A 23,758-nucleotide genomic window follows, 5' to 3' on the forward strand; every position below is an offset into this window, starting at 1 on the left:
ACCTCCTAGGGGGTTAAGTATGAAAGAGAAGGGCAGACTGCATTTTCTTAGACTGTCAGAACGCTTTTTTGACACAGTAATTGACAGGGTAGTTAAAGATAAACTGTTTAACATGGGTGGTACATGAACAAGGGGACACAGGTGGAAACTGAGTACCCAAATGAAACACAGGGATGTTAGAAAGAACTTTTTCAGTGTCAGAGTAGTTAAAAGATGGAATGCATTAGGCAGTGATGTGATGGAGGCAGACTCCATACACAGTTTCAAATGTAGATATGATAGAGCCCAGTAGGCTCAAGAATCTGTATTCCAGTTGATTGACAGTTGAAAGGCTGGACCAAAGAGTCAGACCTCAACCCCCGCAAGCACAACTAGGTGAATACACATTGGGACCTAATGATGGACTTGCCCTAAAATTTTAGCACAATAAAATAGCTGAATATTTTAGTTACAGTTACAGTGCTCACTTGCATCAAATTTAATTTGTTGAAAAAAATTCAAAGGAAATTCTGGATTTAAGCAGTTATACTGTTAGTGTCGACCACAGCATACATGGATTCAATCTGATGAATGCCTCTGGAATTCCATGTGCTAATTCCCTGAATTAGCTTCAGGGAGCTGATGGGACTCCCCCACAGAAAACCATCACTGAATGTAATGAAATGCCATTTTCTAGGTGAGTCCCAGAGGCTCCCTGACACCTTCCCTCCCTCTGGTTGGCAGTTTTTACCGTTCAAGAACTGGAGTAGTGGGCTGCCGGCTCCTCTACCCCCAGAGAGGGGGGGGGAGTTACGCTAACGAGCTGGAGTGCTAGTTGCATGGAGAGATGCTTGAGTTTCTTTCTAGGAGTTATTTTTAACTTTTTGGATGTAGCTTGCACAGGTTAACCAGACAGTGGTCTGTTTTGATTTGCCTACCTTTCTGGGTCCTTTCCCGGTCGATGGCAATTATGACATACTTTAAGTGTAAACTGTTCATAGACCATTGCTCCCTGCGCCTCTCCAAGGGGGCCAGTTCTGGCTCGTGGTCCCCAGTAGGCATAAGGACTCCTGTAACTGAGGATCCCAAACTAATATAGCACATATCAGTTTGGATAGTTTCAGGAAGCCTCTGGGGCTCACCCAGAAAATGGCGTTTCATTACATTCAACGTTGGTTTTTTGTTCAGCATTGTTTGATTTTTATCATACTTTCAGGAATCAGGATTCAGCTCCAATGAGTTCTACACATTAACAGCCCTCACAAGCTGGGCAACTTGCAACTCAAAGGACATTCCAAGCAAGGAAAATGTAGGTGACATAGAGAATTTACAAGAAAATGACAAAGACTATGAACACAGTGAGAGAGACAAAAGGGTTTCTGATGTATCAACCCTTATGCCACAAGAAGATAGTAAAAATACACCTTCAGAAGATAATCAGCTAATAGAAAAGTATGTTATCATCTCAAAATTTTCTGGTGTATACTTTGCTTAATGAGTAGGGATTTGCTTTTATATATATATATATATATATATATATATATATATATATATATATATATGTCGTACCTAGTAGCCAGAACTCACTTTTTGGCCTTCTATTCAAGGCCCGATTTGCCTAATAAGCCAAGTTTTCCTGAATTAATATATTTTCTCTAATTTTTTTCTTATGAAATGATAAATCAACCCATTTTATTATGTATGAGGTCAATTTTTTTTTATTGGAGTTAAAATTAACGTAGATATATGACCGAACCTAACCAACCCTACCTAACCTAACCTAACCTAACCTATCTTTATAGGTTAGGTTTGGTAAGGTAGCCGAAAAAGTTAGGTTAGGTTAGGTTAGGTAGGTTAGGTAGTCGAAAAACAATTAATTCATGAAAACTTGGCTAATTAGGCAAATCGGGCCTTGCATACTAGGCTGAGAAGTGCGTTCTGGCTACTAGGTACGACATATATATATATATATATATATATATATATATATATATATATATATATATATATATATATATATATATATATATATATATATATATCAATATATATATCAATATATAGTACATAAATATATATATGCAACTGATATATATATATCAGTTGCATATAGTCCTGGGGACCATTCAGGCTTGTTCGCATATATATACATATACATACATACATACATACATATATATATATATACATACATACACATATATACATATACACATACATACATACATACACATATATACATATACACACACACACAGTACTGTATAGTCAAATTAGGGGTGGGGGGAAATGTGACCCACAGGAAATTACTGCAAATGGGAATTTGCATTTTATCACAAATATTAACAAATCCAGATGTATCTATGAATTTTAAATGGGTGGTCATATAGTAAAATTGTACCTTTTTTAACATAGGTACAGGTACACAAGTTAGGAACAGGGTAATCTTTACTATTGTTTATGTTATAATTTTGGAGGTTATACTGTATCAGAGTATGTTTTCCTATAGTCTTTCATTATACAGTATAACCGAAGGTCGCTTCCCATATTGATTTTTATTGTGTTTCTTGCCATCACTTATTTATAATTGTCAAATTCATTCCTGAAACAATGTGTTGATACATGAATGTCTCCAAGATAAGGTTTATAAATCTGTCAGTTCAAAAGTCCTAAGCTCTTGCTTCATAGGCCTCCTAGTCTGTTGATTTCAAATTGGAGTCGGCAAGTACTAACAGTCGTGATTTACCTTCATCTGCTCTTACTATAATCTCTCATGATCACAAGGCCCTCTCTTTGTCATCCAACTCCTGTTGTGTTGTGTTCATGTGTTGCTTGCTGGTGGACTGTAGGCATTTATGATTATCAGTTTATCATCCTGATTCCATATTTCCAGTGCCATTACATCAACTTCTCGTGAGTTGCCGGTTATTACTTCTCTTACCTTTGGTGTTCTCTCACCAGGACAGCAATGCCTCCACCTTTACTCATTTTTCTGTCACATCGCCAAATTTTGTGTGTGTGTACTCACCTAATTGTGCTTGGGGGGGGGGGGGTTGAGCTTTGGCTCTTTGGTCCTGCCTCTCAACTGTTAATCAACTGGTGTACAGATTCCTATTATCTTGGCATCATCAGCAAACATGTTCATATAATTCTGTATTCCATCTGGTAGATCATTTATGTAGACAATGAACATCACTGTGCAAGAACTGAACCCTGTGGTACTCCACTTGTGACATTTCTCCAGTCCAATACATTGCCTCTGATTACTGTCCTCATTTTTCTATCAGTCAGAAAATTTTTCACTCATGTTAGAAGCTTACCTGTCACCCCTCCAATATTTTCCAGTTTCCAGAACAACCTCTTATGTGGAACTCTGTCGAAAGCCATTTTTTAGGTCCAGATAGATGCAGTCAACCCAACCATCTCTTTCCTGTAAAATCTCTGTGGCTCGATCATAGAAACTGAGTAAATTCAATACACAGGATCTTCCAGATCGAAAGCCGTACTGTTTGTCTGATATTACAGTGTATATAATTTCTCTCCAGGTGTTCTACCCATTTAGTTTTTATTATTTTTTCCAATATTTTGACTATTACATTTGTCAATGATACAGGTCTATAATTGAGGGGGTCTTCCCTGCTGCCACTTTTGTAAATTAGAACTGTTAGCCTGTTTCCACACATCTGCTATGACTCCTGTACACAGGGATGTCTGAAAAATCAGCTGAAGTGGAATGTTGAGCTCAGGTGCACATTCTCTCAGAAACCATGGTGAAACTCCATCTGGGCCAACTGCTTTGTTCTTATTTAGCTCCAAGAGCATTTGTTTCACTTCGTCCTTAGACACCTCTATGTGCTCTATGCTGTTCTCTGTAATTCTTATTGTATCTGGTTCTCTGAAGATCTCATTTTGTACAAACATACTTTGGAACTTTTCGTTTAATGTTTCACACATTTCCTTTTCATTTTGGGCTGGACGGTAGAGCGACGGTCTTGCTTCCTTCAGGTCGGCGTTCAATCCCTGACCGTCCAAGTGATTGGACACCATTCCTTCCCTCCCCGTCCCATCCCAAATCCTTATCCTGATCTCTTCCCAGTGCTATATAGTCATCATGGCTTGGCGCTTTCCCGACAATTCCCTTCCCTTCCCTTTTCATTTTCCATGTATCTGACGCCCATTTTCAACCTCTGAATATTATCCTTTACCTGCAGCTTGCTTTTAATGAATTTATAGAAAAGGCCTGGATCTGATTTAATTTGTCTGCTATACTGTTCTCAAAGTTCCTCTCTGCCTCTCTCTCTCTCCTTACTGAAGTGTAGTTGTTTCTTGCATCTTTGTATCACTGGTATGTTTGGGGGTTTTGCCTCTTCCTATAATGATTCCATGCTTGTGTCTTTTGATCTCTGGCCCTCTCGCAATTTCTGTTGAACTAACCCTGTTTCCTAGGTCTGCATCTCTGTTTTGGTATAAATGTTTGTGCGCCTTCATCGTATATTTTGCAAAATTTGGCATACATCTCATTTACTTCCGTGCCTAGCAACAAATCTGTCCAATTATACCCATGAAAAAAATTTCTAAGTTCCCCATAGCGTCCTCTCTTGAAATCGAGTTTAACAGCTGTTTCAATGTCCCCATTCTCTACTAGATTATATTGCATAGCGTATTTAATGTCCAAGAGGATGTGATCACTCTTTCCCAAGGGAGGAAGGTACTGGATGTCAAATACCTCTTCTTCTTTCCTGGTGAATACCAGATCCAGTACTGACGGTACATCCCCTTCCCTCATTCTTGTGGCCTGCTTGACGTGTTGATACATGATTGTCTCCAAGATGAGGCTTACAAATCTGCCTGTCCAAATGTCCTGTTCTTGCCTCATAAGCCTCCCAGTCTATTGCCTTAAAGTTGAAGTCTCCCAGTACCAGCAATCAGGATTTATCTTTGTCAGCTCTTACCATAATCTCTTTTATGACCATTATGAGGGCCTCTCGTTTGTCATCCAGTTCTTCCTTTGTCAATGTGTTGCTTGCTGGTGGGCTGTAGGTATTTACAATTATCAGCTTATCATCTTGATTCCAGACATGCAATGCCATTTTGTCAATATCTCGAGGGTTTTCAATTATTAACACACTTACCTTCAGGTATTCTTTCACCAGCACAGCCACTCCTCCCCCCTTCCTAGTTTTCCTGCCACATCTCCAAACTGAGTAGCCCGTTGGGAATACGACCTCATTAAAATATTTTCTTCAAGTTTCGTCTCTGTTAACACTTTCGCGCTCCGTAGAAACTCGCGGTTGACTGGGGGATCGTGGCCCCTCCGTGCGGGTAAGCGCGCGGTGACACCCAAATGTGTATACTCATTCCAGTTTTCTCACCTTAATTCTCGCGCTACGTCGCTCGTTTTGGTATCATTGTGTTCGCAATTAAATTCTCTACAGCTGTGTATAAATATAATGTCCAAAAGCCTAGCGTGACTCCCAACAGCAAAGCGTAAAGTCGGCAAAAACGCACAAAATCAGTAACATGTGCATTCTCCTTCCATTTTTTTACCTTAATTCTCGTGCTACGTCGCTCGTTTTGGTATCATTGTGTTCGCAATTAAATTCCCTACAGATGTGTAAGAATAAAATGTACAAAAGGCTGGAGTGCCTCCCCGCAGAAAAGCCTAAAGTTACCCGTGAACGAGCACCATTTTGTACATTGCAACCTAATGTTCAACTCGTTCAATTTGATAACATCAAATTTCGTGCTAGGTCGCTCATTTTGGTATCAAATTGTTCGCAATAAAAAGGCGAGTATTTTAAAACTAGTCCCAGAATAATAGAACAATAACTGGATTTTTAACAAATATTTTAATTCTGGACGCTCATCATCACAAATTTATTTATATCTTTCCAGTGTTCTGACATAAATATTTGTGTTACATCTTTCATTTTGGTATCAAATTGTTCGCAATAAAACGGCGCGCATTTTAAAACTAGTCCCAAGATAATAGGACAATAAATAGAATTTTAACAATTATTTTAATATTCGGACCAAAGGCCTATTTATAATATTTCAAGTGTTTGGACATCAAGTTTCATGTTATATCTTTGATTTTGGTATCAAATAGTGTGCAATCTAAAGGCGCTTATTTTAAAACCACTACAAGATTGATCTGATAAAATTTAAATTTTTAAAAAATATTTTAATGAGTGACTCAGTATTGCGTCGTTGGAACACATTCAGTAGAAAAATAAATGACGAGATAATCAGTCTGTGGAACCTCAAAGTGTTAATGCGACAATATTTGGGACTTTGAGCTGAATTATATCCTTCAACTCCAATATTTTCGATCTCACTCCATCTATGTTGGTATATACTATTTTCAGGAACATGTTCCTCTTCCACACCCACACTCTGTGTGTGTGTGTGTGTGTGTGTGTTTTTTGAGGTCAGATGTTTGGAGCATCTGACCTCCAACCTCAAGTCAGACTGGTTGGTCCAGACAACCACCAGCCTGACCTGAGGCTGGTGGTTGTTGGGACCATCCCAAACAAACACCAGCTTCACCAAGCCCATATTACAACTAAAAATCTGAGTAACCTCATTATTTCTTTTCAGCCGATACACACGGTTAAATTTGTCAGCCCAGTATCGAGAAGAAGTTGGGAGAAAGGCAAAGCAGTTATTAGATTACGGTCGAGTTAAGTATTTATGTGATCAAGGGTTCCAGTGTCATCTTGTACAGTATGTGTCTAAAGAGAAGACATTAGAAAATATTGCACTTGTGGCCAACTTTGTTGGTAGTTAACACAAATTTGTTGATAAAACAAAGTTCAGTGGTGCACAGTATATTGTTAATTTTACTAAATATTCTTAGAGAATAAAATGAATAAAACTGTTCTTAAGCACAGTTTATAGTGTTTATAAAGAAATACAATATGTCCAAAATAATTGGATTCACAAAAACTATTTATAAAGTTGTTCAGTTTTTTAGGCTGTAGCAAACTTTGGCATTGTTTGGTTAGTAGCCAGTTTCCTTCAACTTTAGTTACTTTTTCAAACTTGTATTATAAGTGGCCATAAACCTGGGCCACACCTTACTGAACAATAGTACAATTCAGAACAACATAAGTACAGTATTGAACCATAAGCATATCATACAATATACTGTACAGTTGACGCACAACTTCACAGGTTTCTCTAGAGCTGTACTCGCCTAGTTTGTGCTTGCGGGGGTTGAGCTCTGGCTCTTTGGTCCCGCCTCTCAACTGTCATTCAACTGGTGTACAGATTCCCGAGCCTATTGGGCTCTATCATATCTACACTTGAAACTGTATGAGTCAGCCTCCACCACATCACTGCCTAATGCATTCCATATGTTAACAACTATGACACTGAAAAAGTTCTTTCTAACGTCCCTGTGGCTCATTTGCGTACTCAGTTACCCCCCCCCCCCCCGGTGTCCCCTCTTGTTCGCATACCACCCGTGTTAAACAGTTAATCCTTATCTGTCCTGTCAATTCCTCTGAGAATTTTATAGATAGTGATCATGTCCCCTTACTCTTATGTCTTCCAGTGTCATGACGTGCATTTCATGCAGCCCTTCCTCGTAACTCATACCTTTTCGTTCTGGGACTAGCCTAGTGGCATATCTCGGAACTTTTTCCAGCTTTGTCTCATGCTTGACAAGGTACAGGCTCCATGCCAAGCCATGATTACAGCAAGAGCTGTAAACATTGAACTGTTTACCTATTACTGAGCTACTGTTTAGAAAGAATTTTCCACAGCCAAAACATAGCTTGTGTGAAGCTACTCGGCAGTTACGTTGGTTTCTGGAGTAAGACAGTACATTAAATAATATGCATTTAAAAAAAAAAATCATTGACTATACTTAAGGCAAACGTCGTAAGTGGAGTGCCTGAGGGCAATGCCCCGATTCCTTTATAGTTCTTCATACATATTAAGTGGTTTAAGGTTAAATTAATGTTAATAGCATATTAATAAATTTGCTCATGATTCACATACATTATTTAGAAGGTTGTCTTCATTACCATTTTTTGTACTAAGTTTCTGTTTGTATGGGTGTCTGAAAAGTTGTAGTGGAATACTAAACTCAGGTGAGCATTCCTTAATTCAAAAGAAAAAAAGTTATGTTAAGGAGGGTTAAAGGGTGCATAAAGCAGCACCAAAAGAGGTACATTACAATACTGTATAGAAATCATTCACTTTGAGTATATAGAGCAGACGTCTTGAGAATTATCTAAAGTTCTTTTTTTCACACAAATTTTACTATAACCACTTGATTTTGTATTTCCAAATAACATTTATAAGTGTTATGGAAGTATCTTTATTGACACAAAAATAAATAAATAAATTTTAACTTGCCTGTCTTTATCACCCTCATATTAGAATACTGTACTGTATTTCACAATACTTTACAAGACAGAAGTGTAGTGTCATGCCCATTTTAATACTATACATGTATCTAATCGAAGTTTACTGTAAACGTGCATGGCACACTTGGTCTTGACTGCCACCTGCTGAGGCTTTGTTGCTTGAGGGTCTTTGGCTTTCAGACTTTATCAAGTAAGTATCCATTTTGATCACTTTCATTCTTTCCTCTTTTATGATCACTTCTTTGCTCCAAAACTTTATTTTCACTATTAGAAGCACATTTAATCAAATCATCAATGCTTACAGAATTGTACTTTTCTGTTTGTGCTTCGGCTTCTTCCTTGTCCTCACCTGATGCCACCAACACTGGACAATCATATCACAATCTGGAGCAATAACACCTTTAGGTCAATAGCTAATTTTTAATAAAGAAGTGACATTCATATTAAGTCACAAATTTTAGTAAAAATCCTTCAGACAGGAATAATCACCTTGTAAAAAATGTTGCAATGGTATGATGTAATTAAAGATGCCTATCTAATATTTACTAATAAAATCTCGACAAACAATAATGTTATGGCCAATAAACTTAAATCACTGATTTAAACACCTTTAATTAAATCTAATACATTTTTAAATCTCAGAATAATACTGGCATTATTTATAAATATCACCTCAATTAATGAAGACAAAATTAACATAATACAGTGTACAGAACTTGATCAATTATAAATGGCATGTTAAAATATTAATTTAAAGTATTTATTACCACTTACATAAACTCCAGGGCAGACACAGCTGCTTATATTTAAATAATTATTTCTTATAACTATACATACACAAGTTCAACTTCTACGTCTTGTCGAACTTGAGACCCTTTCTTATTAAATCAGACTTTGCTTCTTTAATCTGATTTTGTAACTCTTGAGCTGCTTCTTGACAGTCATTGAAGGTGTATACACGGTAAGCAATAATAGCAACTGAAACCAATCCAAATAATGCCACTAACAGGACTGGAAGTAACAAAATTTCCCAGTAGTACTGCTTGGTAAACTCATTCTGTATCTGCAAGAGACAAATGTTTCACTTAAAAATTTGTTTAACTACCACCATCACAAGGTTGGCAATAAGATCCAGTTGCTACTAATGATAAATATCAGCAAGTTTAAAATCCTTAAGTATTATATTTGTGACATTTTTGTCAATACTAGGGTAATCAAAACTTGGTAACTTGACAGTTTTCATGGCGATACCATAAGAAAACTCTGCATTGAATGTAATGAAACTACAATTTCTGGGCAAGCCTTGGTGGGTCCCTGAAGCTACCTCACCAAGATGGCTTCCAACTTGCTATGTTGCATCAGCCATGGAATTCTGTTCAGCCTACCGGGAACCAGAGGCAGAACCTGACCCCCACCTCACCAGGGAGGGCAACCAGAAAGTCAGCAAACCAATACAGATCAGTTGGATGACATGGGGAATGTGCCTCAGTTTACCAGTGCCTTGTGCCCAGTGACAATCCCGCCTGAATTCTTGGCAAGGATTTACAGTTTCTTTTCGGATTTTTGGTTATTTGAGCATATAAGTAGTCGTTATATATTTCGCCATGGGTCCCCCCAAAAAGCCAGTGGTAAGGTTCAAGACAAGAAAACACATGTAAGAATAACCATAGAGAAAAAACGAGATCATTTGTAAACATGAAAATGGTACTCATGTTGTTGAACTAGCTGGGCAGTACAACAAATCTTCAAGGAAGGAAGAGGAGGCAGTATAGAATGTCCCTTCCTCATTAAGAAAATGTGCGCGGTATGGGAAGGACTGCAAAGTTTTGCTGAAAAGAATCACCCAGATAAAGCTGTAGTAGGTCGCTGCAGTAATCTTTTCAATGACAATGTGATGCCTCACTACAGACAAGTGTTGCAAGGGCAAAAACAATCTTCAATGGAACGTTTCCTTGTGAGAAAAGTGAGAAAATCAAGCAGTGAGCCACAACCAGGAACTAGTGGTATGCAGGAAAAACGTGCCAGAGTGCACTCCAGAGAAATCTTCACTGCCTGATGTTATAATGGAAGGGGACTCCCCTTCCAAATAGTAACACCTTTCTTCCACCCCCCTCCTCACCATCTTCCATATGCCAACAGGAGTCATCAGCAAGGGTAAGTAATAACTTTAACATACTTTTGTAGTAAAGATTTGGGTGAATTAGGTATAAAATTTACTTTGAAGTGAAGTTTTTGAAGAGTCAGCAACGGATTAATTCATTTCCAATTATTTCTTATGGGGAAATTCACTTCCGTTTACGAATTTTCGGGTTACAAACCGTCTCCAGGAATGGATTAAATTCTTAAACTGAGGTACCCTCGCCCTGAAGATGCAGGGCACCTGACAGCTGGGTGGACAGCCCTTCGGATTCGTAGTCCTGAGGTTCCGGGTTTGATCCCCGGTGGAGGCAGAGACAAATGGGTAAAATGTTTCTTTCACCCTGATGCCCCTGTTACCTAGCAGTAAATAGGTACCTGGGAATTAGACAGCTGCTACGGGCTGCTTCCTGGTGGTGTGTAACAAAAAGGAGGCCTGGTCGAGTACTGGGCCGCGGGGACGCCGAGCCCTGAAATCAACTCAAGATAACCTCAAGGTAACCCCTGTAGTTCATTAGACGGGTATTCTTTATTCATACAATAGAAGATTTTAGTATTAAATACTGGGTAGGTAAAATGACAAAACTGCTACACACAACTTTACATAATTTAGTGCCTTTTGGGGTGGTTCTAGTGTCGAGTGAAATACCAAGTTGGGAACTCTGCTTGTGTTTTTCAGTGGCATTAGTAAAGTGGGGGCTGGTGGTCAGTGGATCTCTAATACAGAAGTATTTTTCTCACAACCCCATCACGGCTTTTAAGCAAATAATGACTTCTTTCGTGAATAAAATGAGGAGTGCAAGAAGAATAACGTACAGGAGACTGATAATGATAACAGTGAAGGTGGCAAAAATTATGTTTTGACTGCTTCTAGTTCAAATTTTCAAACTGGATCCATGTGCAATTCAGAAAGTAATGGTACTTTGAAATCTAACTTGTATCCCTGTTCAGGTGTTTGGACTGAAGAAATGTGGAAGAAAAAAGGAAACCTATCCATGGTTAGACTTCATGGATGATAAAGTTGGGTGTAAAATACTGTATGTGCAAACATAAGCATTGTAACACTTGTCACGTCTAAGGGTTTAAGACTATCAAATGAGTGGCTGATGTACCAAGTATCCTTACCAGACATTGCAATGCCAGACATTAATCTGGCATTGTTCACTTTGATCACTTTGATCACTCTGATCACTTTAGCTTACTGGAACTACAAAAGCCCCATTTCATGTTCTTGGATCTAATTGAACTACCTTATTTATTTTTATTTATATACAAGAGTTCTTACATTTTTGTACAGCCACTAGCACACATAGCATTTCAGGCAAGTCCTCAATCCTATGTTCTCCTGGAATACGATTCTGCCAAATCTTTTAACAACCAGGTACCCATTTTACTGTTGGGTTAAACAGAGGCTACAGTCAAGGATTTGTGCCCAGTAAATCCTCTCCGGCCAGGATATGAACCCAGGACAAAATGCTCGTGAAACGCTAGACAAGTGTTTCTGAGAATTCTACCTGATCAGAAAGCAGCAACTAATGCTAGGCATCTACAGAGCTCTCTCAATTATTATGGGTTTCATGACATATTTGAAATAGAACCTTGTAGCATTTGCTAGTGATGTGGCAAGTGTCTTGCTTGGTGCCAAATCTGGTGTTGCAACAATTCTCAAGGAACATTACTCTGACGTAATAATCTGGCATTGTTTTAATCACATTAGAACTAGCAGTAGGTGATTCAGTAAGAGAAGTTCATGGAATTAATCATTTTCAAGCCTTTATGGACAAATTGTACTCAGTTTCTAGTAGATCACCTCTAATCAAAAGGAACTATCTGAATCTGCCTCTCAACTTTAACAGATTTACAAAATAGGCCGTGTTCTGAGCACCAGGTGGGTGGCCAGCTCGTTTCAAACAGTTTTAGCAGTGTGGAAAAATAATGAAGCCCCTTTGTTTTCAAATTGAAAAAGCAGTGAAAAATGAAACAAGATTTGACAGTGATAGAAAAACCTATGAAGACCTGTTGAAAAAGCTAACTTCAGAACAGTTTCTATTGGATTTAGCTCTAATGTATGACATGTTGCATGAATTTGGTTTACTGTCAGTGTCTACAGAAACACACTATGTACTCCGATTGTGTATGCAGACAAACCGATTCAACTTCTGAACCTCAATGTATAAATCACTGCTAAGTGAAATGGGTGTCCTAGAAAAAGACTACTGGCCTGATGAAATACCTCCTAATTACAGAGAAGCTGAAATATTATCTTTCTATAAGAAGTTTAAGCCATCTTCTTACTCTGTGCCAAGTGCCCTTAGAGACAATGTGGAGGATCATGGATGCCGCATCCCCCCAAGATTTACACCCATTATTGAGCCGTTTACAAGTTATTCCTATTAGTACCGTCGAGTGAGAGAGAGGATTCAGTCACATGAACCTGATAACAACAACATGTTCAAGAATTCTCATAAATCATGCTTCACTCATGTTTGTTAAACTACACGAGACCTCTAATTCAGTGGAATCCCGAGCCATATGCTGTATCATCTGCCGATCTGCTGTACAACAGATCGGCAGATGACACCAGGACATCTGCCCTCAAGATAACCTCAAGGACAAGAGTTGCATCAGACCCCTGAAAACATTTCACACCTGACCCTTTGTGGAAACTATTGTGAAACTTCTCACTGGTTGTATTTTGTGAGCACTAAGTGTTTTAACTTCTTAAATTGATAAATATACGATTGATTTTTTTTTTTTATAATTATATTTTATGATAGAGAGTACAAATACGAAATACTTAGTGTGACATATATAAAAACAGGATAGGAAATTACAGGCTTTTGTTAGACCCACCAAAGCTCCAGCACCTATAAAATTTGCACTGCACCGCTGGACACTGCAGACAACCTGAGGCAAGCCTTGGAACAGAGAACCAAGAAAACAAACAGGTTTGTTCTCTTTTGGGGCGAGTTCTTTGGCTGTGTTCGGACGTAGGTTGCAATTTTCACTAGTAAAGGGCTTTTATTGTTTTGCCTACCTTTCTGGGCACTTTCCTTGATTGATGGCAGAAATAGCATATGCACTCTAAATGTAGAGTGCTCATATAGCCATTGCTCCCTGTGCCCCTCTGAGGGAGCCACAATTTGGCTCGTGGCCTCCCCCAGTAGACACTAGAACTCCCGGGACTGATGATACCCAACTATTATGGCACATGTCAGTTCGATAGCTTCAGGGAGCCGACAGGGTTGCCGCAGAAATATACTGTATATTAATAAACATTACTATTAAAATTAAATTTACTTTATGGCTTAAAATGATTACTAGTTTTAATAGCAAAATTTCAAAAGGCTATTTTCCAAGAAAATATATATGGTATACAATACATAATACTTAACCTATGAGTACTTGGCATAGCTACATACTGTGTTTGTGACAACTGCTGACCATGGACCAAGTATAAGTACAGCCCCAGTTAACCATTCCATTAGTTTTGTCATAATGATCTGTAAATTAATAAATGCATGAAATACAAGCAAATATTCATGTCATAATTCTGTGTAGAATACAGTACAGTATCATCTAAGGCTAGATATATTAAATCCTAAATCTGTATCATGTTAAATGTGGAATAAAAATGTCTTGCGTGTTCAGGCCACATTGTTCAATGTCATTACAATTGTCTTAAGGTAAACATTAATGTTAAACTACACATGAAGCACCAACTCTTAGCTAAGCACCACTGTACTCGAAATCTAGTTAAATATATCAATTTATTCCTTCAACCCTCTTATTTTATCAGGGTTGATTTTATCAGATCATCAGAGTTAAAGTTTTTAAAGTACTGTACCTCGGTCAATAAGCAGCTCCAACCCTGCTTATTGACACCTGTGAGAGCTCCAACGCTGCTCAGTGACACACCGGTGAGGACTCCAACGCTACTTATTGACACCTGTGAGAGCTCCAACGCTGCTCAGTGACACACCGGTGAGGACTCCAACGCTACTTATTGACACCTGTGAGAGCTCCAACGCTGCGTATTGACACCTGTGAGAGCTTCAACGCTGCTCAGTGACACACCGGTGAGGACTCCAACGCTACTTATTGACACCTGTGAGAGCTCCAACGCTACTTATTGACACCTGTGAGAGCTTCAACGCTGCTCAGTGACACCTGTGAGAGCTTCAACGCTGCTCAGTGACACCTGTGAGAGCTTCAACGCTGCTCAGCGACACACCGGTGAGGGCTCCAACGCTACTTATTGACACCTGTGAGCTCCAACGCTGCTCAGTGATACAACGGTGAGAGGTTTCCAACGCTGCTCAATGACATACCTGTGAAGACTCCAACGCTGATCCGTGAAACACCTGTGAGGACTCGAACGCTGATCGGTGACACACCTGTGAGAGCTCTAACAACAAGCTGACGTTGACCACAACACTTTTCCTGGTCGGTGCCGCCATCTGTTGATCGGCTGCAGAAACCGAAGTTACCCAAAGAAAATGATGAAACGTAAACTAAGTTATTGCTGTCATAAAATGTTCCTGACACAGTCAGCAATTTAATCGTACTGTATATTTAAAATTCACAGTTACATGATGCAGGAAACTGCAGTGGAACTCTAGTTCACCAGGCTGGTGCATGTCTACAATAGGTTCTGACCCACGACGTTATTTACGGCAATGTGGTAGCGGACGCGGCCCCAGGGATAACGCACCGTCTCCATGACATCCTTTTTGCCTCATTTATCTGAGGGACACTAGTACTAGTGGCCTTGATGATCATGCCTGTTCCTTTGGACATTTCGGGAACTTTCCCGCAGTTCCGGCCGGCCTACCTCGCAGGCTGGGAGGCGGAGTTGGCATCGGCCCTTAAGGTACTGTCCCTGGTGAGCCTTCGGGGAAGCACCTCGCGATCGTGAGCCTGACATCACTCCAAACTCCTGGGCATTTCCCTCACTTGCCTTCAGATTGGATATTCTTGCCTAGCTGCGCATCTCCATCGCCTCCGGTTGGAAAATCCCCCAACTTCTCTGTTGCAATCGGTTCTATAGCGTCCGTGTCAGGCTTCAGAGAGCCATCTGTAGGTTGTTATTGCTGTTGTTGTGTTATTGTGTGTTGTTGATTTAGGGGCGACGATGATTGTGGGATCGGATGCGCCCCGGTGTACCCGTGAAGAGTTAATTGCATATTGAATGTCACTTATCAACGAAAACTAAAGTGCCTCGCGGCAAATAAATACGCAGATGGGCAGATGCATGATTGGGGGATCCCCAAAAGTTCCTCAGGGTGACAAGCACCGGCCCCATCCCACAGAGAGAACAATGGGTAACAAAACCAAAAACTCGGCCCACAACTAAAACGCAAAAGTCATCCAGTGTCCGTCGGCAGAGCAGAAGCCAGCCGCTCAACACCGCTGAGGAAACACCGGGAGCCCACAAAGATCCACCATCTCCGGGGCACCTCTCGGCCAAGCCGGCGCCGGACACCGACACCCCCGGCCGAAAAACACAGCCAGAAAACGCTCAAAATCTATCAGCTATCCTGCGACCCAAGGTGATAGGTGCGCCAGGCGTCGTAACAATACGGACCGTTGAATAGGTACCGTTAATACTGCCAACGGCAGTATCAAAATGCAAAATCGCGAAATAGAGCATGATCCGACGGCCCCCAGGGGGAAGGTGTCCAGACGTCCGCTAGTTGTCAAAGTTGAACTTCCGTAGGTTGCATGTTCGCATCACAGTTCCCGTTCTCCTGGACGGAGCAGGGGCGAGAGCTAGACGACGATGCCAGGTATGAAATCCTTTGCCTCACCTTTCGTTTCAGTGGTCATGTCCGTGGTCCGAAGAGGTTTTAGGGATCCCATCCCGCTTCAACTTTTCCCGATGTTAGGTTACCGGGGCGCATCTGATGACTCTTAACCCCTTACAGATTACTACGGCAGTTCTTTTACTCAATTAACCCTTAATCCATTTCAACAAATATCCTCTGATAATCAAAAAAAAGCTAGCTGCTCTTGGATAAGTTCCATATTAGCTGTGTCAAAAGCAGCTTGGAGGTCAAGAAAGGCTATGTGAGTGTTTGGTTCCTGCCTGATGAAGTACTCAGCAAAGCAAGATTGTGTACTACTCCCAGGGAGAAAGCCATGCAAGTTAGAAGTTAGTTGACGTTTATGATTTTCAACATTAGCCTACTGAGGACAATCCTCTCAAGGACCTTGCACATGCAAAAAGTAAAGATATAGGTCTAAATTTGTTCGAGTTTGCTTAGGTGTTGGATTATGAGGCTTTGCGTCCAACGATCTGGTAGGACACCTTGGCGTAGACGTTGTCTGTACAGTTCTAGCAGCGAAGTATTAGGTATGTCAGTAAGAAGCCTCAGGGTACTGTACGTTATGCCATTGTCTCCAGGGAAAGTTGCTCTGCCCTTCTCAAGTGCAGTTTCAAGCTCAAATAGAGAAATGTCATAAGCATCATCTGGGCCCATTTCACTATAGACAATTTCAATATTAAAACCCCTATTAACATTAGTACTGGAAGATGTTGTTGTATATTTTGGGCAGATTCGATATGCAAGTAGTGCTTGCATACTGTTCTAGCAGCATGTCAGCATAAGCTGTTGAGGAGTAATGAGCAAGTTGAGGAGTATTATGCAAGGTTACATAGTTATATATATATATATATATATATATATATATATATATATATATATATATATATATATATATATATATATATATATATATATATATATGTCGTACCTAATAGCCAGAACGCACTTCTCAGCCTACTATTCAAGGCCCGATTTGCCTAATAAGCCAAGTTTTCATGAATTAATGTTTTTTCGTCTACCTAACCTACCTAACCTAACCTAACCTAGCTTTTTTTGGCTACCTAACCTAACCTTACCTATAAATATAGGTTAGGTTAGGTTAGGTAGGGTTGGTTAGGTTCGGTCATATATCTACGTTAATTTTAACTCCAATAAAAAAAAATTGACCTCATACATAGAGAAAAGGGTTGCTTTATCATTTCATAAGAAAAAAATTATAGTAAATATATTAATTCAGGAAAACTTGGCTTATTAGGCAAATCGGGCCTTGAATAGTAGGCTGAGAAGTGAGTTCTGGCTACTAGGTACGACATATATATATATATATATATATATATATATATATATATATATATATATATATATAAGTGTATGTGAATATATATATATTTACATACATGAATATATACAAATATATTGATCAGCTAAAAAATATTTAGTTTAGCTAAAGTTTTTAGTATATTGAAAAATTAAAATATTATTAAAAAAGTAAATAAAAGCATAACAATCTAAAAAGAATCAAATAAACACATTTTATACTCAAATTAAAGCTTATGTTGACTCTAAAAGGATATTTTGGTTTATGGCGTTGATGTGGATCTCGTGGAGTGTTGGCGGACGTTGCTGCAGCCTCAGTGTGGCTGCGGAGTGAGGAGGGGAGGGACGTATCGAGTTGCTCGTGGGGAGCATTCATGCACATTCAGTTTTTATAAGCGTATCGACTAAATTTTAATTTATTGTCAATGAATATGGACACTAAAGATTACGACCATGTCAGAAATCTCACACTTTTATTCTTCCTTGACCGGCTCATGGACAAGGGTCAACCCCGGACGTTGCATGACCTAAGCTGTCAGTTTGGGACTAAAGGCTTTACGAAGGAGATGCGCCAGATTGCTGGCGGCTCACAATCTGGCTTGAGAAAGTTCCTACAGCAATATCCGTCTCTATTTACCTTGGAGGATGACTATGTGAGTGTTACGAACTACAGCAATGGCATCTCCAACCCACACGACCCGACTGGTAAACTGCTTGGCAAGCGAGACTATGCCCAGGAAGCTGTGGATTATTTCGTGGGTAAATTACGCCAGTACGGAGCCGGGACGGAGGTGCCTATAAAGTCCCTTCTCGGTCACCGGTCGCAAGCGTCGCCGGAGGTGCGTCATGTGTCCGGACAGCATGTGAAGGAGTTCCGGGACTTCCTTGTGAGATACCCCGAAGTGTTCGTGGTGAGGGAGGAGACCGTCATCCTCAAGGAATATGAGGGAGTCGCGCCCCAACCCTTTAAGGAACTGGAGGTGCCGCAGATCGACCCGATCCTCACACAGCAGGTGGGTGACACGCCTTACGGTGCTCACACAGCAGGTGGGTGACACGCCTTACGGTGCTCACACAGCAGGTGGGTGACACGCCTTACGGTGCTCACACAGCAGGTGGGTGACACGCCTTACGGTGCTCACACAGCAGGTGGGTGACACGCCTTACGGTCCTCACACAGCAGGTGGGTGACACACCTCACAGTGCTCACACAGCAGGTGGGTGACACGCCTCACGGTCCTCACACAATAGGTCGGGGGACACTTACGCTACTCACACAGCAGATGGGTGATAGCTTACACTACTCACCGAGCAAGTAGGTGACATCTTATGGTGCTCTCAGAAGGTGGGTGGCACACCTTTCGGTGCTCACACAGCAGATGGGTGACATACCTAGTGGGGCTCACACAATAGGTGGGGGAGGGATACGTTTACAGTGCTCACACAGCAGGTGGGTGACACCATACACTGCTCACATAATAGGTGGGTGGACACTTACGGTACTCACACAGCAGGTGGAGGACACACCTCACGGTACACACACACAGTAGGTGGGTGACAAATTACAGTGCCCATACAGCAGGTGTGTGACACATTACATTGCCCATACAGCAGGTGGGTGACACATTACAGTGCCCATACAGCAGGTGGGTGACACATTACAGTGCCCATACAGCAGGTGGGTGACACATTACAGTGCCCATACAGCAGGTGGGTGACACATTACAGTGCCCATACAGTAGGTGGGTGACACATTACAGTGCCCATACAGCAGGTGGGTGACACATTACAGTGCCCATACAGTAGGTGGGTGACACATTACAGTGCCCATACAGTAGGTGGGTGACACATTACAGTGCTCATACAGCAGGTGGGTGACACATTACAGTGCTCATACAGTAGGTGGGTGACACACCTTACGGTGCTCACACGGTAGGTGAATGGCACACAATATAACATGTTCGTCAAAAACAATAGTTGGTGTAGACTGTGGATAGAATGTGTAAACTGTACACTACACTTTATTCATTCCGTGTATACAATGAAAAATATAACAAAATCAACTGTTTGTCTTACTTCAAACTCCAAGATGACTAACTTTATTTAAATATTTACCTGAATTTACTCGAGGGCCACTATCTCCAGTCGACGAGGACAGGAAGCCGGTGGCTTGTCAAAGGTGCTCCCATTTGTTCTGATGATCTTATTGAGCTGTATTTTAAAATTCAAAAGTGTTGTATTCATATTTTTACGTTATATTGAAAATTTTGTACTCTCTAGGTAATAAGTTTGGTACATTCATTAAAATACTTTTGGCAACACTGCTGCCAACATTCATTCCTTTCATCCGAGAGGACAATAATAGTTTTCCCATTGTTGTCCCTCTGGCACCTATCCCAGCCCCAGGAAAACACTCCCTCATCCTATTATGAGTATCCTTTGAACCAAAGGCTTGAACCAACTACGTATCTCACAGGAGAATCGCCAGAACCAATGTTGTTTTCTTTTGTTGAAATGTTGGGTCGCCCTACCTGTTGGGTCCATGTTCGGGGTTTCCTCCCGCGTCAGAGAACTGCTGGGTTGTCTCCACTCTTGATTTCCATATTGTTAGCCTGTCGTCCTTTACAAAAGAACATAAGAACAAGGTAACTGCAGAAGGCCTATTGGCCCATACGAGGCAGTTCCTATTTATAACCACCCAATCCCGCTCATATGCATGTCCAACCCACGCTTGAAACAATCGAGGGACCCCATCTCCACCACGTTACACGGTAATTGGTTCCACAAATCAACAACCCTGTTACCTAACCAGTATTTACCCAAGTCTTTCCTAAATCTAAACTTATCCAATTTATACCCATTGTTTCATGTTCTGTCTTCTGACTGTAACCAACAGTCCATTGACCTGTTGGAAAGATTCAGTCGGTTCTCCCCACTACCATACAGCATTGTTAATGTGTGGCCACGTCTGTGGTAGAAAATAATAATAATAAAAACAATCTAGCTATCCTGCTTTGAAGTTTGTCAACCACAATTGGCTTTAAGTTTATACTATGAACTTCGAGTATTTACTATGTTGTTTAAGATGCCTAGATTTATAATGGAACTGGTCAAAGTTGTCCTCAGCAAATAAGTCTTAGTATTGGCTTGTGTGTTAGGTGGCATTGGATAGGTCATTATGGGTTATTCACTGATGTAGCCTTCGGAACAAATTCTGCACGTGGTGACGAGGACAAGTTGACTAGGTTAGTAGTTACCAAGAAGGAAGCTATTAAGTAGAACAAATAAAAACAAAGAAGACCCCGAGACCAGACGGAATGTTTTCCAGGGTTCCTGGAACCCTGGGTTCCAGGAACCCTGGATTCTTCTGGTTTCTGCCCGAAACGCTTTGCGTAATAGTGACTTTAGGCATTGTATGTACTAGCTCTATCTATAAATCCATCAACTTTTGTATCTTACCTTGTATGTATGTACCTTACCTGAATAAAAATTTATTTATTTATTTATTATTCCTGAAAGAATGTTAATATGAGCTTACTGAGCCTTTATCCAGGGTCTCGGTAGTGCAATTGAGTTCGTTCTCAATTCACAATCGGGAATACCAGTTTCGAATCCTGGGCGGGACAAATGTAGTGCACGTGTCCTATCACCTAATGTCGCTATTCACCTAACAGTAAATAGGGTGCCCCTGGAGTTAGTTAACTGTTGTGGGGTAGCATCCTTGGAGGGGTCAGTAGGTCGACCTTGGGGGGACCGCGATGTGACTCTAACGTATAAATATCTACAGGCTGCCTGTCCCCGACAAATTTAATTAAATCGAATAGATGCATATTTTTTAAAGAAATAAAATAAATCACTTACGTCCAAGTATTGGTCATTTAACTTAACGTCTGGGATATAGACGTATCTGGCAGCTTTCTCAAACCCCAAATGTCGAGTACACAATGTGTCAACTTTGTGAAAGAGAAAACATGCACTCTCTTGAACATTATATTGTAGAATGTCCCATATTGACTGACTTTCGCCCTCCTGGGCTAAGGTATGCTGAACTCTGTAATTACTATATGAGTACTGGAACACTTGATGATATATTGGACTTGTATCCAAGATTAATCATGTAATGTATCAATTATACAATGTATGTATGTGATGTAACTATAGAACCTGAGCTTGTAAAAGCACCTTAATCACCTACAGTGATTAAGTGCTTAATTGCACACTAGTTTCTCTGTCAGCTATCTCACCCTGTCAGAGTAAGAGACATATGCATGTGACTTCATGTGTGTGTGTATATGTATATGTACGTATATGTGTATGTATATGTATGTGTATAAAGTACATATGGAAGCTGATCAGAATTACATTTCACCTTTGTAAATGCACATTAATGACACTTCGAACACTTTATGTAGGGCATACGTAAATCTGTGTATCTATGTATTTACGTATGTAGGTTAGCGTAGCATTTTAAAAGCACCGAATCACCTTCTGTGGTTGATTGTTCAATAAATCCCTGAACTATATGTGTAACAGATCTCTAACCCTGTCCATGGAGGACAGAAGAAAATGTATATATACTGGTTAGGATTGTAAATGTGTGGCCACGTCTGTGGTAGAAAATAATAATAATAATAAAAATTAAGGGCTATTATAGGAAAACTGTTTTAATTGATAATCGCAAAAGTTACTCTTTTAAATCATAAAAACCAGATTGAAAAAAGAACTAGCAACATGGTTTTAAAATAGGTCTCTCGTGTTTAACAAATTTAACCGCATAAGAATCAAGGAAACTGTAGAAGGCCTAGTGGCCCGTACGTGGGAGCTCCTATTTATATCCATCCAAAATCATTCAAATGTATGTCTAACCTATGCTTTAAACCATCAAGGGATCCTACGTGTATTATGTTATGCCGTAATCTGTTCCACAAATCGACAACCCTGTTACCGAACCAGTATTTACCAAGGTTTCCTAAATCTAAACTTATCCAATTTATATCCGGCGTTTCGTTTTCAATTATGTGTTGATATATATAATACCGTATTAATATCTCCCCCTGTTATGTCCATTCATCTTTGTTATCCACCGAGTTTTTTGGAAGTTTGCCATAGCAAAGCACATCGTACATACTATAATAATATATGCAGTTAGAAAATTCCCCCCCAAAATGTGTTATGTTTACCATATTTTTCTGGGTTCAAAAATATTGTCAAGACCTTTTGAAACTTTTTAATATACACATATTGCTTAATTACAAAAATTATGTTGAAAAACTATTAGCTAGAAACAGTTCTCGTAGAGATTTACAAAATACCTTGTAAAGACTGTAATAGGTTCTATGTAGGGCAAACATCCAAAGATTTGAAATTTAGAATTTCGCAACACAAATGCTCTGTAAGACATGACCAATAGTCTAATACTTTGTTCATTTGTCACAAAGTTCTCACCAAATTATTGGGAGAGGGCTTTTTCAATAACGAATTGTAAAACCATTTTCAATAGAAACATCATTGAATATGCTTTAATACATATTACAAAATCATATAATTTGAACATTAGTAGTGGTTTGTATAATTTAGATCTATTTTCGATTGACCAGTTAAATACTATTTGAGTAAGATCATTGATACACATTTATATCACTAATACCATATTAATATCCTCGTATCTCATTAAAGACATTGTTTCTTACCTCAATTCATCCCTGCCAATATATCCACACCACTGAATTGTAAATCCATCCTTCTGAAGATGTATTATTAAATATGAAAGTACTTAAGGCATTTCCTATATTAATTATATATATATATATATATATATATATATATATATATATATATATATATATATATATATATATATATATATATATATATATATATATGTATATGTATTCAGGGTTCGAGTCTCCTGATGGGAAAGTGTTCTAAAGTTGTAAAACTTCACTTGCGTGTTTAGGCAAGTTACTGCATTAAGCATAGACACAGTGTTCTTCCATATTAACAGGGACTTGATGGAAAAAACGTGAGTGACCTCTCACTAGCTTTGGTTGTCCTTGGGAGGTGGTGATCTTTGGGGGGATTAAATACCCCAAAATTACCATATCTTTTAAGGGTCTGAGT

At 39.7% G+C, this 23,758-nt stretch overlaps 3 protein-coding genes across 7 annotated transcripts in view; 2 read left to right on the forward strand and 1 right to left on the reverse strand.

The window, feature by feature from the left end:
• The window catches only part of LOC123761378 (tRNA:m(4)X modification enzyme TRM13 homolog), a 31,891-nt gene extending 23,550 nt beyond the window's left edge, over positions 1-8,341 (forward strand). For all 4 annotated transcript variants that reach the window (XM_045747384.2, XM_045747383.2, XM_045747385.2 and 1 more), the window contains exons 9-10: positions 1,196-1,431; positions 6,580-8,341. In XM_045747384.2, the coding sequence (XP_045603340.2) occupies positions 1,196-1,431; positions 6,580-6,769 (426 nt within the window). In that variant the 3' untranslated portion in view covers positions 6,770-8,341. The remainder of the gene's footprint in view (positions 1-1,195; positions 1,432-6,579) is intronic.
• A 754-nt stretch (positions 8,342-9,095) lies between these two features.
• Dpm3 (Dolichyl-phosphate mannosyltransferase subunit 3) lies at positions 9,096-14,981 on the reverse strand. 2 transcript variants are annotated; one of them, XM_045747386.2, is made up of 3 exons: positions 14,825-14,981; positions 13,916-13,996; positions 9,096-9,420 (listed from the first exon to the last, which is right to left on the reverse strand). In XM_045747386.2, the coding sequence occupies exons 1-3, from the start codon at positions 14,951-14,953 to the stop codon at positions 9,208-9,210; spliced, it is 423 nt and encodes a 140-aa protein (XP_045603342.1). In that variant the 5' UTR covers positions 14,954-14,981; the 3' UTR covers positions 9,096-9,207. The 2 variants fall into 2 exon arrangements, with proteins under 2 accessions (XP_045603342.1, XP_045603343.1); XM_045747387.2 differs by having other exon boundaries at positions 14,891-14,968.
• A 2,973-nt stretch (positions 14,982-17,954) lies between these two features.
• The window catches only part of egl (Egl_like_exo domain-containing protein), a 197,623-nt gene continuing 191,819 nt past the window's right edge, over positions 17,955-23,758 (forward strand). Inside the window, exon 1 of the mRNA XM_045747388.2 lies at positions 17,955-18,651. Within this exon, the coding sequence (XP_045603344.1) occupies positions 18,064-18,651 (588 nt within the window). The 5' untranslated portion in view covers positions 17,955-18,063. The remainder of the gene's footprint in view (positions 18,652-23,758) is intronic.

The sequence above is a fragment of the Procambarus clarkii genome, chromosome 7 (assembly GCF_040958095.1).
Source record: "Procambarus clarkii isolate CNS0578487 chromosome 7, FALCON_Pclarkii_2.0, whole genome shotgun sequence".
In the NCBI taxonomy this organism is placed as follows: domain Eukaryota; kingdom Metazoa; phylum Arthropoda; class Malacostraca; order Decapoda; family Cambaridae; genus Procambarus; species Procambarus clarkii.